Source organism: Onychomys torridus, chromosome 19, assembly GCF_903995425.1.
Source record: "Onychomys torridus chromosome 19, mOncTor1.1, whole genome shotgun sequence".
Taxonomy (NCBI): Eukaryota; Metazoa; Chordata; class Mammalia; order Rodentia; family Cricetidae; genus Onychomys; species Onychomys torridus.
Genome location: NC_050461.1, coordinates 29,259,978 through 29,276,849, shown reverse-complemented (window position 1 = coordinate 29,276,849; position 16,872 = coordinate 29,259,978). Strand labels below are relative to the sequence as shown.

The 16,872-nt window shown below is 41.6% G+C and overlaps 1 protein-coding gene across 2 annotated transcripts in view; it reads right to left on the bottom strand.

Annotated features, from left to right (window-relative positions):
- Positions 1 to 1,899: 1,899 nt before the first annotated feature.
- Tmem200a (transmembrane protein 200A) overlaps positions 1,900 to 16,872 on the bottom strand; it is an 84,837-nt gene continuing 69,864 nt past the window's right edge. For both annotated transcript variants that reach the window (XM_036169231.1, XM_036169232.1), the window contains exon 2: positions 1,900 to 4,664. In XM_036169231.1, the coding sequence (XP_036025124.1) occupies positions 3,173 to 4,648 (1,476 nt within the window). In that variant the 5' untranslated portion in view covers positions 4,649 to 4,664 and the 3' untranslated portion in view covers positions 1,900 to 3,172. The remainder of the gene's footprint in view (positions 4,665 to 16,872) is intronic.

Sequence of the window (16,872 nt, the reverse complement as noted above, 5' to 3'; positions counted from 1 at the left end):
GCAAAGTGCTTTATAAACACAGTAAGAAGTAGTTGATACTCACCTGAGAGTGCCAGAACTCTTAAAATTAGAAAAGACTTGATAGCTTATATTCTGACTCACCTTACATCATAGATGAGGAATCCTTGACTGTAAATTAAGAATCAAACTAACATTGAGAGATTAAGTGACATACTTGAGGCTACTCATCTAGGGCCTCAAAACTACTGAGGGCATGTTCTGTTTTTCTCATCTACTGTAGGCTGAGAAATTTTCACTTAGCATTCTACAGGCCATGTTATGGCTGAATCATGTCCCCAATACCTCGCAGCTTAGATGAGAACCGTATTTGCAGAGAGATCATTTAAAGAAAGAATTGATGTTAAATGGGGCCTATGGTGTAGAGCTCTCATCCCACTTAGCTGGTGTCCTATAAAAAGAGTCAACAGGGATACGTATACACTGAGAAAAGGACACATAAGGACATGGTGATAAGGCCACCATCTGTGAGCCTTGGCTGACAGAGGCTCCTGGAGAAACCAATCCTGATGAGTCAATGAAATTTAACAAGAAAAAGGATCTCGAGATAAGAAAATATGAAAATAGCCCAATAACACAAGTGGAGGGACCTTCTTCTAACCTAACCTTGATCTGGGATTAGTAATGCCAAAAAAAAAAAAAAAAAAAAAGTGAGAAAAATCAATTTCTAGTGTTTGAATGATCCAGTGTGTGGTATCTTCTTATCATTGCACTAGGAAACTTGTAGCCTACAATTAGACTACAGGCCTAGAAACTATCTAGGCTGGAAGCAGCGAACCATGATCGAATTCCTGGGTTTTCTCATGGGGAGAAATCAAAGTTCTAAATAATTTTCAGCATTCACAAGAGCATGGGAGTCATATACAAAATATGAAATAAGCAGTCTTCCTGGTTGGAAAGATGCCAAATTAATACAGTAGCTGAGCTGTCTCATGCTAATAGTGACAGATGAGTCTGATTAATTTAAATGTGAAGACTGTTTATCATTTAATAAAGTTAATTTGTTTGGTAAATAAAAACCTGAGGCTTTTTGACGACAAGACTGTTAAGCACGAATCATTGCTTCCTGCTCCGAGTTGTTTTGTTTAGATCTTCCAAGAGTCATGCCGCCTGACCCTCTTCACATTTCTGGACCACTTTATGGGGAGAGGCTTGCAAATTATGCCATGTGTCACACTAGGCATGTTGGGAATCACTGTGCTGAAATTTGGGAATACCACTAACACTTGCCTGCTGTTATATAAGTTATGTATGTGGGGTTTGATTATTTTCCTGGGAAGTCAATAAAAATGAGATGAAAACCATCTCAAGATAACAAAGTTTGAAAACAACCTAATAAAAAGAGCATCTGGGTATCGCTTTAACCCAAAAAGAAGCAATATTAAAAAATCAGAGCACTCATGTACCACAATATTAAATGCCATCAATATAGTATAGCAGAAAGTTTGCAAAATAGTGTTTTAAGCAGAAATGTACATTTTATTTAAAAATAATAGCAAAGGTATGAAGAACACACACTTTTATGAATAACAGAATTCATTAAATGTTTTTATAGTAAAATATTGAGCTCAGTCTATTATAACACACAGGCTTGAGGTTCTACGAAGCAGGGTACCTCTCAAGAAAGAAGATGTCTGTGTAAACACAGGGTGGGATTCTGGGGAGCCACTCTTATTAATGTACCCTTTCTATTCTTCCTAGTAATGGTAATAGGAATGTTCAGAAATGTTTAGGCTTTGGGGAAAAACCAGTAAAATTTCCTGAGTATTCCATTTGACATTTTTTAAGTTTTTTTTTTTTTAAATTTTATCCTATGTGTATTAGTGTCTGCATGTATATATGCACAACATATGCATGCTTGGTACCCTTGGAGGCCAGAAGAGAATGTTAGACCCCCCTGAAACTGGAGTTACAGATGATTGTGAACCACCCATGAAGGTGCTAGAAATGAAATCAGGGTTCTTTGCAAGAACAGCAAATGCTCTTGACTGCTGGGCCACCCTTCTAGGATCCCATCAAACAATTCTTAAAACTGCGTTACCTTCACAGATAACGAGAACAATGTCTGATGGAAATATCCATTTTAGGACTGAATATATTTGAGAACCACAATCCTAAACATTTCTTAACCATGAGAAAGTCTTTGGAGTTAGCAGAAGATTTTCCATCACAATGTAAATTACAAGGCAGTTTATCAAGTCCTAAATTTTCTTCAACACCCAAGCTAGTGGTATGTGGAGATATGAAGTAATATCATGGTTAGCTGACTATTTTCTAAATAATAGAAAAAAAATATTGGAGGGAAATAAGGAAATGGGAATGGGTGAGTACTGGACAACAGAGATGGCTAGAAAAAGTTAGATACTAGCAAATAGTATCTTCATTCTTTAGGCAGCATTTTCTCTGCATATATCAAGACAGAAATTCTACAAACTACGTTGGCTCATTCAATTTCCAAATCAGTTTGCAGAGGAATTTTGATTCTGGGTCTGTAAAATTACAACTAATAGCTTTTTGGTATGTATGCCTAAACCATGGCCTTTCTCAGCCATCATTTTTTTTCCATTAAAATATTACCCTAACAGAGCTTATGTTGAAAAAAGATTTATACTTCCCACAAAGAGTTCAGAGTAAGATTCATTAACAGATGTAATAGAAATTCGCTCTCTTTTTAAGTAATGCAAGCAATCCCCTATAAAACAATAATTCAGAAAAATCACAATTTAAGATTGCACTCACCCTCCTTTATAAATACATCTATTGAGTATTAGATGGACCTGAATTTAACACTTCTTGTCCACACTTTGGTACCTTACACTTTCTGTACTGGCCACACCATTCTATGAAGATGATCATGGGTAGTAGAATTAAAACTAAAGCCAAGTTCTTAATAGAAATGCAGGTATTTTGCCTTCATATCAACAAAAGAAACCATGCTTTCCAAGAGTGAGAAAACAAAGCCCCACATGATAATCTATAGTAACGCAGGGAAAAGGAACCCATACATACATACATCTTCATTACAGAATTAACCAGCCATTTCTAACACAGTACCATTGGATTTGGAAAGGCTTAGAACCAGTGCTTTAAGAAGGAAAACACTGCTGAAAACAGTATAGGTATCTCCTTGGAAAATGATCTATTTTTTTAAACACTAAAACCTTGTTTCAGAAGTTCCTCGCTTCAAGTTGTTACTCAAAAACTCATCATGTTCAAAGCTCAAGTTGTTATGGGATCTTGATATCATAAGAAGTTTCTCTTTATTGGTAAAGTCTTTTTTGATCGCTGTTTGGGGAACCAGCAACCGATCCATTGGGTCCTCTTTGTTCTCCAGTTTCATATACCCTTTGCTGTTACTTCGATCCAACCGAGGCCAACTGGGGTGCTTCCTTTGTTCTGCCTGTACTGTGAGCGTGGAGGGACCCCGGTCTAAGTCCAGGGATTTGGAGTGAGAAGAGAGGAAATGTAAAGATGTATTGGATCCAAACTGTCTTCTAGCAGCTCCAGGAGACAACAGCTGTCCAGTCCCGGGTCCTAGGGCCACAGAGGACTTGTATTGACTGGATAGGGACTCCCCAACGGAATTGTTCCTCGGGAGTAATGTACTGGGGGGCTGGAAGGACTCACCAGAGCTGGGCAGTGGGACCATAAGGGAATCCATGGAAAGATTCCTGCACCTGCTCTTGAGGTTGTCTGCTACCTCAGTGATGCTGTCTATACTGGGCTCATCAATGACACAGTTATTAAGTTTGATCACAGGCAGCGTGAAAGCGCTGATGGATGATGACACGATCGATTTGGTGTCACACTTCTTGGAGCTGCTGGTCTTGTCGTCGGTGGCCTTGGATGGAGGCGGATAGAGGCCAAAGACAGAGACTGCGCTGTCAGATAGCAAAGGGGGCTTGAGGTGCCCCAGGCTCTTACTTTCACTCAGCATCAGCTCATCCTCCTCCACCGAGCTGTCCACGCGGAAGCTGTTCCGCATCCCTGAGAAGGAGGCCAAGGTGGTGGCAGCCAGCCTGGATGCACAGGGACTACCGTTCTGCTTCACCTCTGCCTCTCCCAGCAAGCCTGCATACAGGCCGTTTGCCTGCTTCTGCTCCTTGAGTCTCAGCGTATGGATGTCGATGACCGTGGAGTAGATATCCCTCATATGGATGATTTTGGTTTCTTTGTCGCGGTTCTCATGAAGGATGGCGTTGGCACAGATGAAAATGAAGATGCCGATGCCCATGGTGAACGGGCCAAGCATCTTCATCTTGTCCGAGTGTAGATGCTGCTCAAAGAAGCGCACCACCACACCGCCCTGGTTGCGAACCACTTGCGTCTCGTTGGTGGACAGGGTGGTTTCTGCATCGATGAAATGCTCCTTCTGGGGCCAATATCCAAGGACTGCCATGGCGATCCCTATGATGGACACCAGCACTCCCAGAATGAGGAAAAAGCCAGATGGAGAATAAAGCCGGATTTTCCCACGAACCACCACAACGTCAGCTCGCGGGCGCCGACGGACTGGTTTCTGGTCCTGAGCAGCAGGCGCCGGGCTGAGGTTGACATGTTGCTGGGACCTGGCAGAGTCCTGCCTCTTCAGGGCAGCCAGGCCAGTGATGACTCCACCAGTGGCTATCATTGCTTCCTCTTATGCTCTGAAAAGAAAGGAAACAGTGATCCACAGGTGTGCCGGGGGAGGCTTTGCATGTCATAAAGACCAAAGAATAACTTTTAAATCCTAACTGTTTGGGAAAGGGTTATGTTGGTTGACTAATGTGAATTTCTGGGGACTTTCCTCTTTCTTCTTCTTCTCCTCATATTAACACAATGTGAGCTCAAGAAATATTTTGTTTAAATAATTTTGTCACCTAATATCTTAAGGTGTCCCTTAGTCACAAGCCCCTCACCTCCAGGCACACAACTTTCTGTCATTATGCATGCCAGTTTAAACTGGGGACTTGGGTGGGAAGACAGGTCAATTGGTAGTGCCTACCTTGCAAACGTGAGGAGCTAAATTCAATTCTCCCCCAGATCTGGATATGGTGGCATGCTCATGTGAGCCAGGTAGTGGGGAGGCTGAGACAGGAAGGGTAGTTGGGCTCCCGGGCCTCCTAGCTTGGTGGAACCCACCAGTTTCAAGCCAGTGAGAGACTGCCTTAGAAAGCCAAAAGCAAGGTGGATAGCATCCTGACCAACAACACTAGGTTTTGACCTTTGACCTCTGGCTACACACACACACACACACACACACACACACACACACACACACACAAAAAAAAAAAAAAAAAAAAAAAAAAAAAAAAAAAAAAAAAAAAAAACAAAAAAACAAACAAAAAAACAAACAAAAACACAGAATACCGAACAGGCCAAAGGTACATCTCAGACTTAACTTAAGATTCCAAGTATCCATGGTGAAAAGTCACCCATGCACCCTTTTGGACAAACAAAGAAACAAACAAAAAAAACCCACTTAGTTTCTCTCTAAATTTTCATCTTCCTTATTTCTCTGCTCCCCTAGATATCTTCAGCCTCTTTTCTTTTCAACCTCTCTTCCTAAGTCTCCATCTTTACACCTTGCTATCTTCCATTCTGGCTCTTCTTTCTCCATAAAGTAAATCATTACCCCCTAGAGTCCTGCCCTTGGCTGCTTGTTTTGACCCCCCCTTGACATGCATATCTATCCCCACAACTTCTGCAATGGTCTTTATGCTGATGAGTCCCCAGTCAGTATTTCAGATCTTAGCCCTGAATTTCAGTTTCACATTTTCATCTGCCTCTTGGGGAGCACATGCATATCTCCATGCTGCTGGCAAAGCTGAACCCACATCTACCATGCACTGTGGTCCCATTGTCACACCTGGCTTGTTAGTGGATCCATTTCTTAGGCTTTGCCTCATAGAATGATACATTTCCCCCCTGTCTACCCCTCCCCTTTCAACAAGGGTCTAAATCATAGAAATTTCATGACTCATGGCATCTCAGATACACCTTTGTATTACAATCCCATCCTTTCCAGGTTCACACAGCACTTACTAACTACTGTTGAGTAACCTTTCAACTGCTCTCCAGCATTTGGGCTCCTCTTCCTGTACCAACTAGTTTACCTGGAGGTGGCAGATTATCATGACATACCTCTGAAAGAGTAGAATAATGGAAAAAATAGACCTTGCTGCCTACAGACGAATCTGAAATTTCAGACCCTATGGGTTTAGTCTCTTGGTTCCCTTTAGCACACACACAATTGAAACCTGGCTGATGTTTTCTGTTTCTCATTTATACCCTATGCCATGTTATTTCTGAGACTGTTAAGAATGTTTTAGCTAGTTAAGTGCAGGAGTGCTAAATCGTCCCAGCATTTGGGAGACAGAGGCATGTGAAACTGAGTTCAAGAATCAACCTTGTCTATATAGAATGCATTCCAGGATAGCCAGGGATACACAGAGAGAGCCTGTCTTGAAAACAACAACAAAAGAATATTTCAGCAGGATCATCCAGATCTAACTAACTCCCATCAGCTCCTGTCCTTACTACTGACTTCTGACTAATCATCCAAGCTCATGTTCCATCTCCTTGATAAAGTCCTTCAAATGACTGAGCTCCCATAGCCCACACAAGCCTTATTCCTCGGAACATTTGAACAAGCTTCCTTCCTAGGTAGGGCATTTGATATATATGTTCACTGTCTGGCATTTCCATGCCTTGTGGCCAAAATAAATTTTAAGTAACACTTTTATTATTCACTACAGTACCTTATACTTAGTCACAGTTCAAGAAATAGTTGTTAAATGATTAAAAAGTGAGCCCTTCCCCAGGATTTGCTGCTTAACTGACTTACCACTACACCAACTTTCATAGTTAAAAATATTTTTTAAAAAACAGAAACTTAACACACAAACAAAAAGCAACACTTTCTAAGCTGGTAAAATTTCTGTCTTGTTTTATAATAAACAGTCCTCAAACAGCCAACTTTAGTTGGTAGAGACACAAAGGGTGTTTTAAGATTCTCTAGGTCCTGAAGAGTTTCTGAAAGACATCCAGTTCTATCATCCAGGAGAGAGATGTCCTTTTGAATTCCTACTGATTATTTCTGAGCTGTTCTTAAATAGCAGAGTTGTGGATGGGGTGTATCATTTTAGTGAGCTGGCAAGGAGACCCAGTTTGCTGTGAAATTATAACTAGGATTAAGGTAGTTTAATGTTGAGAGAATAAACAAGAACGTAACCCATACTTCTAGTCTCTGAGATTTATCAAAGTATACATACTGAGAGTAGAACCGCTCCCCAACCTTGGCTAAACTAACTCAATGTCAACCTCTGCTTTCTGGAGTCCAAACTAGTTCCGAATGTTCGAAGGAAATGCTTATGCAGACATCTGGCCTAGCTATTTCCATATGGAAAGCTAAGGAAACAGTTGGAAATCTTTTTGAGTAGACGGACTTAAGAAAGAAAGGGAGGGGAAGGTGGATGACTTTGCAGCAACCCCAGAGAGCTGCATTCCCTAGAGATGCCCCAGTCTTTGCCACCTGTACAGATAGTTCACTTGCAAAACCATTTCCCCCTTTCCTGAGGTTGGTTGGGAAATGGGGCTAGAAGGATATATGAATACAGACAGATGGGAGGAAATGAGGAAGGATTAGGCTCCCATATGAGCAAGCAAGGTAAGCATGCTATGCTAGAAGGAAGAAGGAAGGGAGCCCACGTGTGGAAAGCCAAAGCAAACTCTTCTAGAGCAGTTCAGAAAGAGAAAAAACATGGCGGGTGTGGTAGGGATCATATCACACTCAAAGCCAATCTGCTTTGGTCAGGCCTAGGCAGGCACCCCCACCGCACTTAACTAGATTCAAAGCATTCCCACACTGCACGATCATGTCTCGACTCTCAGAAATCCAAACTAGACCCCAAGGGAAAAGCCAAGAAGCAACTTTAGTCACCGCTTCATGGAGCTTGAAACCTAATGGAAGAGCTAATGGACCAGCAGCAACCAGCCGGAGGTCACTCAGGAATGAAAGTAAGTTTCAATTACGAAGCGTTTTGCATCGAGCTGCGGGCTGTGTATGGGAGACAGCGCTTTCGCATCTATCACAGTGAGAAATCAGGTTACCGTCATTTCAGGTGGGATGGAGGAAAGCCAGCAAGCAAGGGAACTGGAGGATGGCCTTCCCTTTGGCTAGAAGCTTCATGCTGCCATGGCAGCCATTATGAAGACTAGTGGGGTAAGGAGAACTGGGCCTTGGGACATGGTAAATGTCTTTCCTGATGCTTCACTTCCCCGGGCATCTACAAAGGAGGTGCCTGAAGACGTGAATACCAGAGTCATTATTTTAGGAAAATCGATGCCAACCAGGAGATGGATGTAGTTAGTGTAGCAGAGCTGACTGAAAGAGGAGGCTGGAGGCTGTTCCACTAGGGAGACACACTCAGAATGAGATCTACAGGTATCCCCAAATTAAAATTATAACTGGCATTTGGTGTTCAGCAATTGTAAAAAGAGCTCGATCTTTTCACGCTCATGATGAAAACCTGCATTTTCTCTGTCCTACACTTAAACACATTTGTTGTTTTGTTTTGTTTTTGTTTTTGTTTTTTGAGACAGTGTTTCTCTGTATAGCCCTGGCTGTTCCTGAAACTTGCTCTGTAGACCCGGCTAGCCATGAACTCAGAGATCCATCAGCCTCTGGCTTCCGAGTGCTAGGATTAAAAGTGTGTACCACCATGCCCAGCTTTAAATAAATTTCTGAAAAATTACATTGCAGGGAGTTTAGGTAACTTGCCTAGGGTCATGCGGAGCTGATAATTTTATGCACTGGGTGGGGATCAGCTTTTCAGGGTTGCTTTCATCTGAAAATATTTCCCCCTTTGTTTCTTTTTCCTTATCTTGATTTTGGTTTTCCATAACATATTAAGGATGCTATTTTCTCACAACTATGACTATGGAGTAAATCACTGTACTTCTTAACTACAACCTGAGAAAAGCCTCAGAGGATGCGTGAGGCTGAAGGTGTGACTGTGGCTGAGCATCAGCCTCCTGTCCTTGTCCAGACTCCCTGCAGTATCTTCAACAGATGAGATGCAGCCTCAAGAGACCACACCCCCTTCTCATTCCTCTTTTTTATTCCCAATCAGTCTTGTCAGAGCCACACCAGGACTCATTTCCTCTGTGGTGATTAATATTTTCAGGATCTATTGTTTTATTATTAATATCATTAATATTAACAGGATCTATTCTAGAGTCACCTGGGAGACAAAAACCTCCAGCCATGTTTGTGAGAGTTAGCCAAGTTAGAAGGACCCACTCACTCCAAATGGTGAATTGTACGGTTCCACGGTCTGGAGTCAAGAACTGAATAAACAGGAAAGATCAAACTGAGAAGCAGCAGTCATGGTCCCCTGCTTCCTGACAGTAGCTCTGTTATAACCAATTGCCCCTCTCCACTGCCAATGTGATGGGCTGTGCCCTTGAACTTGGAGGCAAAATAAACCTTCTTGATTTTAGGTTTATTTCCTTGGGTGTTCTTGATCTTAGGTTTATTTTCTTGGGTATTTTTTTTTAACTTGAGCATAGATTTTTATATTTCTTTGGACCCAGAGTGTACATTCCAAAACTCTCTTGTTCTTCCCAGTTCACATGCACCTGCAAATATTTTGTATCCAACTCCCAAAAGCTGGGAACCCAGGGAAGCTGAAGGGTGCATAGGGCAAAGGCTTGTGTTATTCCACTGGGGGCCTCCTACCCGGAAGGCACTGTTGCTCAGTTTAGCTACTCCTTGATGCAGCTCACAGACATGCACATCTGGTCCTGACTTGTGAGAGCATTCAAAAGAGACTGCCTGGAAACACTGTATGCATATATTGTTTTGGTGATAGCCAAAATTTACAAAATAGTATAAAGTTATGGCTACCTATGGATCACTTATTTTTTTCCATTCCCAGTGGTCATAAACCAGCCACAATTTTATTAGCAACAGGCATCAAGATTGTCAGTGTAAACTTTACAAGTTATATCTTCATCCTCATCCTGCCACCAAGACAGTGATGGGTCTCCCCCACACCTTTACCATCATCGCAGACATCATAACTTACTCATTGAAATACAATCTCATTTGCTACTTTTCCTATGAAGGAGACAGGTAGACTCTCACTCTTCTTCAAGCCCTTATATTTTTTAATGTCTTATCTTGGGCTTGCTTTCCTCTGAACCAGGTTCATTCTACTGTTTCCAGGTAGAAGCTCATTTTGTCTTTATTGAGATTACTGTTATATACCATGTGCAACACTGTACCATACAGAAGCTATTATAATCTTTGTGCTTCTCCTCTTCTCGTCTTATCTAATAATTTTTAAAGTCTTGTTTCTCTCTCTCTCTCTCTCTCTCTCTCTCTCTCTCTCTCTCTCTCTCTCCACACACGCTAAGCACATTCTGGAATATGCATCCACAGCACTAATCCACATCAGTGTTCAGTATTCTCATGGCTTCTGGACATCTGTTTCTTCCTATTTTGGTTCTTTTATGGCCACATTGATCGACCATTCTGAGCAGACCATGATACTGTACAGCACATGTGGTTCTACAGGTATGCACACACACATTGGACTCAGATAGTTGCAATTAAACAGACCTGCAGAATCAAGAGACTTTCCAAGTTTTTTGATCCAAATATTCTTTTTAGCAAACTAAGGACCAGGAATATTGTGTAGGTCAAACACTGGATGAGAAGTAAGAATAGGGTTGGAATGCATGGTCTCAGACCTATGGTCCAATGTTGTTCCTTGTCTTTCTATGTGTCTTTTCCATGCTAGCAGAATGCCTCACAGAGTGACAGGAACTCCATCAATGATTCCAAAATATGACTGAAATATGGAGAGCAACAGGAACACAAAGTTAATAAAACCCAGTCCCTCATGAAAGAATAGGAAGTCTTGTAGAAAAGGAGTCAATGTAAATATTTATAGTGAAGTGAACTGTCTTCTGAGATGGCTACATGGCAGGGTGCTCACCCACAGCCTCTGGAGGAATCAGGGGAGGCTTCCAAGAGGCAGTGACCGTTAATGAAGGCTTAGCACATCAGCAAGCGCTTTCTATGCAGACAGGATCTCATTCTTCCTTCCTCATGAGTCTTACCTAAGATTTTCATCATCTTCTCACTTGATACATGCCTATTATTTTCAATTTAATTGGCCCTGCTCTATTCATATATTTGGATTCTTATTCCTGTTTAGGACTTAAAAATTGCCAGAATGGGAGACTATCTGCCCAAGGGAAGTAATGTATGCCTTCAGGACCAAACACAACATTACATAAAACTCCATGTGGTATCCACAAATGTGACAGATGGAAATATTTTCTGTTCAAGCTACAACAGTTTTAGGACTTTCTTCCCAGTAGAGACATTTCAATCTCTCTCTCTCTCTCTCTCTCTCTCTCTCTCTCTCTCTCTCTCTCTCTCTCTCTCAAAACCTATATTCTTACCAGAGTTGAAAGGGAAAGTTCCTATGGGTGAGTAGCAGTTCAATCAGACTAAGATCAAAACATAATAGAATAAAATAGAAGTCTTCTTTTCATGTGCACATCAGCAGTTTTGCAGGAATAAGAGACTGAATGGTACATGTTCTTCCTACATCACTTGATGGTTATGTGATGAGCATCCTCAGAACCCACATAGAGGAAGGAGAGAACCAACTTCTACAAATTGCCCTCTCTATATACACCCCCCCCCACACACACACAATGAGTAAAAATGTGAAAATAGTTTGGTTAATTATTCAAGTGAGGTTATTAGTGGTCTGAAGGATTCAAGAAGCTTGGGGCCTTCTGCCTCCAGAAACCATCCATTGGTTGCAAAGAAGAGATGAGTTGATATGATTGCTTGCTTTTCTTTTTAGTTAATTTTATTTCTTCAGATTTACAAAGTTATCTTAAAAATACAATTTGAGGAATGACAAGGTGGGAGAATCCAGCCTGTTTGCGCAGTGTCTGCAGTTGGATCAAATGCGTAAGGAATTTGATCAGTTCTGCAGGCCCCATTCTGTTGCCTTTGGGATACTAGGGTATAAAACAGACAGAGAACAATGAAGAAGGAGTCGGGGGACACTAGCCTTAGAGATGAAGCCATAGGGTGATATGACAACCTGCAAAATGTTAGTTCTGTGCCAACGGGTTTTGCATATTACGGAGACCTTTGCTGGTGTTCTTATTATGTGGTCTAAGATAAAGTTCTATCGTCACATGAACATTGGAACTAAAATGAAGTACAGGCTGTTTAGAAGATTGGCAGACTGACATTCAAGTCACTAAATGTAAAATATCACACATTATGACCAAGTACATCTTGAGCTCACAGACAATGCAGCATAGAGAGAGGGTGCTTGAAAACCTGTAGGCATTCTTTGTCAGCAATGCCTTCTACAAAGCCGGCCAGCCTGACAAACTACTAAACACAGGCCTGAACCAATTATGAGCTGTGTAACAATGACATGGAACAAATGCTCTCCAAGGACTGAAAACCACGAAGCCCTGGAACACAGAAATCTCCAGGAGGTCAAGTAGCACATTCATAATGAGCTCAGAAAACACCCTGCTGGGACCCAGTGGGAGACATAGTCTGCAGGAACAGAAGACATTGAGAGGCCTGTTTTCCCCAAAGTCGAAATATGATCCCATCCCACATCTCAGGTCTTCTAATCTGGACACTCTCTCAATGAAAACAGGCACATTCTCCACTCGTTCCAGATAGGAAGGTGACTTGAACTGTTAGAAAGGAAGCCACTGCTAAGGACGTCAACAATTTACCAGCATGCAGGATGCCAGTGAAGGTGTTCCAGCTGAAGAGCTGAAGCAATACCAACCACAGACTTCGCTTTTCATCCGTCATTGCAGAACAGATATGGTATCTACTCTCAGCAGATGGCCACAATGATTTGTGGAGCAACGTTACAAAGAGAGTATTAAGTTTCCATTGCTGTTAGGCCTGAGAAATCCAGAACACACTGCTGACAGTTGTATAGGCCTGACATAAAGTCTGAGAGAAATGGTCATCTGAGCACAACTTGCTCTCTTACTATCACACAACTTGGAGAAGATGCCAAATCGACAAGCAACACGCATACAACCATCCTATTTGCTGTAGTCTACACTGCAGATATGCTGTCTTTCCCCAGAGCAAATTCACCATCCACAGTAGTGTAAAGGTGTGCCATCCTGTAATGCACAGGCATTTTCAAAGCATAATTTGTGGCTGGAGAATTTTACTCTCACCACCCATGAGTAAAATCCAACCAGGGTTGCTCTGAAAGCAAGGAATGAAAGGGTGTGAAGAAAGGACCCGTGGAGGAATGAGAAGACTGAGCTCCTCAATACTTGTAAAAAGAAAATTCTCTAATCTTGGATACACAAACTCCTTTAGCACTGAGGGACATGTGTCATGACTCTTTCAGAGACACCACACGGGTAATGCTGGAATGGTAAACATACTGGAAAAGAATGGGGATGCAGTGGGGATGTATAAGGCTATTTCTGTTTTTATCATCTTGTCTCTTTTTCTAACATGGGCTTATTGGCAGCAATATGAACTGAAGAGGACACAGGTTTTTTTTTTTTAATTTTCTATCTTTTTACAATGGATCTCAGTCAGTTTTCCCACATATATAAGTAACAGCCTTTCTTCGGGGAATATTCTCAGCTTTGGAACCACTCTCTCATAGTACATTAAGCAGCTTCCTTCAGAGGGGTTCTGATCTGGGGCTGCAGAGAGGGCTCCTCTATTCCACTCATTTATCTTCATCTCATTAGAGGAAATGGAGCCAAATCTAATTCTTATTTAAGTTCAAGCGTTGAAAGCAAATCTGTTCCACCTCCATTTGTTCCTTCCTTGCTGTACTTCAGAGCTTTTTCCTTCAGGGACTCATGAATGAGTCACTGCTGTGAATGAGGCTTCTCTGGGAAGACCTAATGGCCAGGTGGGGTTACAAGAGGGCCAGAACTCACATTCTCATTCCAAACCTTTCTCTGCCTGATTTCTCCTGGATGGATGAATGGTTAAAAATCTCTACAGTTTATTATATGTGTTTACTCCAACAGAAAGCAGCCCTACAAATTCAACTCACTTCAACCCAAGTTTTAAACATGCCTTCAATCTTGATTTTTTTTTCCACCAAAATCAAACACTAGTCAGGTTATAATGAGGGGGTTTGAGTCTGCATATACTGCTTGCATAAATGCTTATCAGTTTTTACATTCTTAATCCTCAGTGACATCCAACTCACAGATGCCCAGAGTTTATAATGCTCAAAGAAATAATGCTGCAGTCACACACTAACCCACAGGTTCTATTTGTAGTCACTGATTCATCAAATTTTTGGCTTATTCATGCATAGGCTCATGAATTCCTCACAAGAACCTAGAAAAGTAGTCAATGACATCCCTCTATACCAAAGAACTACAAGCCAAGGGGACATAAAAATTTGTTTTAGTAGCCATTGGCACAAGTCTCCAAGGTTTGTATTCACAATATCACTACTCCCAAGTTGGCTGTGACTTCAAAATGAATTGGTTTTGAAATGGAGCTAATTGACCTGGTTTCAATGTCTCTTGCATTGGAATATACTTATATGCTGTTGTGATAAAATATCCAGCAAAAAGAAACTTAATACATACATACATACACATGTGCACACACATAGATGCACACATACACACACACACACACACACACACACACACACACACACACACACACACGTAAAAGTCCTGGACTATTTTTTTTCTATTTTCTTTTTTTGAGTATTGAGGAGGACTCTCTTCCTTCTGAAATCTGTATAAGGTAATGAAATAACACAATTAAATAAAACAAATAGTATTTCTAATTCTTGTAGTACAATTTGACTTTCATGTTGAACATATACTTCAGTATACTTGCCGACAGATAAGTATGTACCACAATGGAATCTGACATCCTCTGAAATCCTGTAGGGCAAAGCTCCCAGGGGGTTCTAGGTATAACGGGGGAAGAAATTGTACAGCACAGAAAGTGCCAGAAGGAGGCAGCGGCCTTTGAGGATGGAAAAGGCTTTTGTTTTCATAACAGGGAGGAAGAAAAGCAGAAGGAAAGATAAGAGTTTCCCAAGGAGGAGAGGACTAGAGAGAAGATGAGCCATGAGCGCAGCCCTAATTGGCTAGTCTGAACTAAGAGTGGTCAGAGTTTAGCCCTCAGAATCACCCTGCTTATCAATGATCTCCAAGAAGAACACAGGATTCAGTGGTAAACTCTCTTGGTTTTGCTTGATAGGGACGTTAGTTTCCTTCATGGCTCCCCACTCAGCCCTACCTGCTCTTTTCAGTGAACTGGGATAGGAGTTCCTTCCCTTCATATGAGTTGAGGACTAGCCATTGCTTACAAAGTCATTAATTTTTTTTTATTTAATTTTATTTATGTGTCTGAGTTTGCCTATGTGTATATGTTCGGCATCCATGCTTGATGCCCTGGGAGGCTGAAGAAGCCAGATCTTCTGGAGCTGGAGTTGGGAATGGCTGTGAGCTGCCGTGGGGGTGGTGGAAACCCAAATCGGGTCCTTTGCAATAGTAATAAATGCTCTTAACGGCTGAATCATCTCTCCAGCCCCTGAAAGGGTCATTTTAGGACTTGTTTAGACAAAGGTGAAATAAATTTGACTAAACTTAGGTCTAGATCTGAGATCAAAGTAAGGATTATTTAAATGGCAACTTTCTAAAAATGATAGACACCTTAAAGAGAGTTGTCTGGACGTATCTGGGATATTCCTTTCTCACTGGAGTCCACCATCCAAAAAGTTCAAATTAGTCACCTGGAGACTTTGGTGAAAGCATGAAATTTATAAAGAAGAGTGCAAATGAGAAATGGGACAGGAGCCCTGATTATTTTTTAGGAGCTCAATATGCATTATTGTATAGAGGCCTCAGGAAAAAGAGGAAGGAAAGCCTGTCCCATTTCATTAAGGCTCAGCGGCTCTCCATGATTCACTCAGTGTCACCCAGTTATATGGTAGAAGAGTAGGGCTTCCAATCTGGATCCAGTCTTCTTAGAAGATGCCCTGATTTCTCTTTTATAGTACAGCACATTAACAGGAACGGAATTGGGGAAAGAGAGGCACAGTAAAATGAAAACATTGAGAGGAAACAGATGATGGCAAGGAAGAAGGGCTTGTGATTATGAGTTTAGAACTCAGCGAGGAAAAGCCAGCTATTTAAGGAGAGAAGTAAAAAGGTTATTTAAAGAAAGCAGTCCTAAGCATCCCTGACTGCTGCCTGTGGTGCCGTGCCCTCAAGGAGTTGCAACAGCTGCTAAGGAAGACAGAATGAGTTCAGCTTCTAACACTTATTCCATATCTGTGAGAGTATCAGATCCGTGTGTGAGAGATTACAAAACACCCCCAAACAAGCACACACATGGCCAATGTGCAGCTGCAGAATGATACTGTGGAAAACCAAGCCATGGTGACACCATGGGACCTCTTCAGTGTCTTATGTATCTTTGCATGTGGAGGCAGTTTCTGAGAGCTCATCTCTTTATTGCTATAGTTTGGATCGTCTGTCTCCAAAGCTGAGGATATTTAAAAAAAAAAATGGCTAAAACCTCAAACTCACTGATGACATGTTCACACGCAATCAACTTAGAGATTTTTTTTAATTATTTACTTATTTAACACACCACACACACACACACACACACACACACACACACACACACACACACACCACACATGCACACACACACCACAAACACCTCACACACACACCTCACACACACACACAGCACACACACACACACACACACACACACACAGCACACACACACAGCACACACACACAGCATGCATACACCATGGCAACATG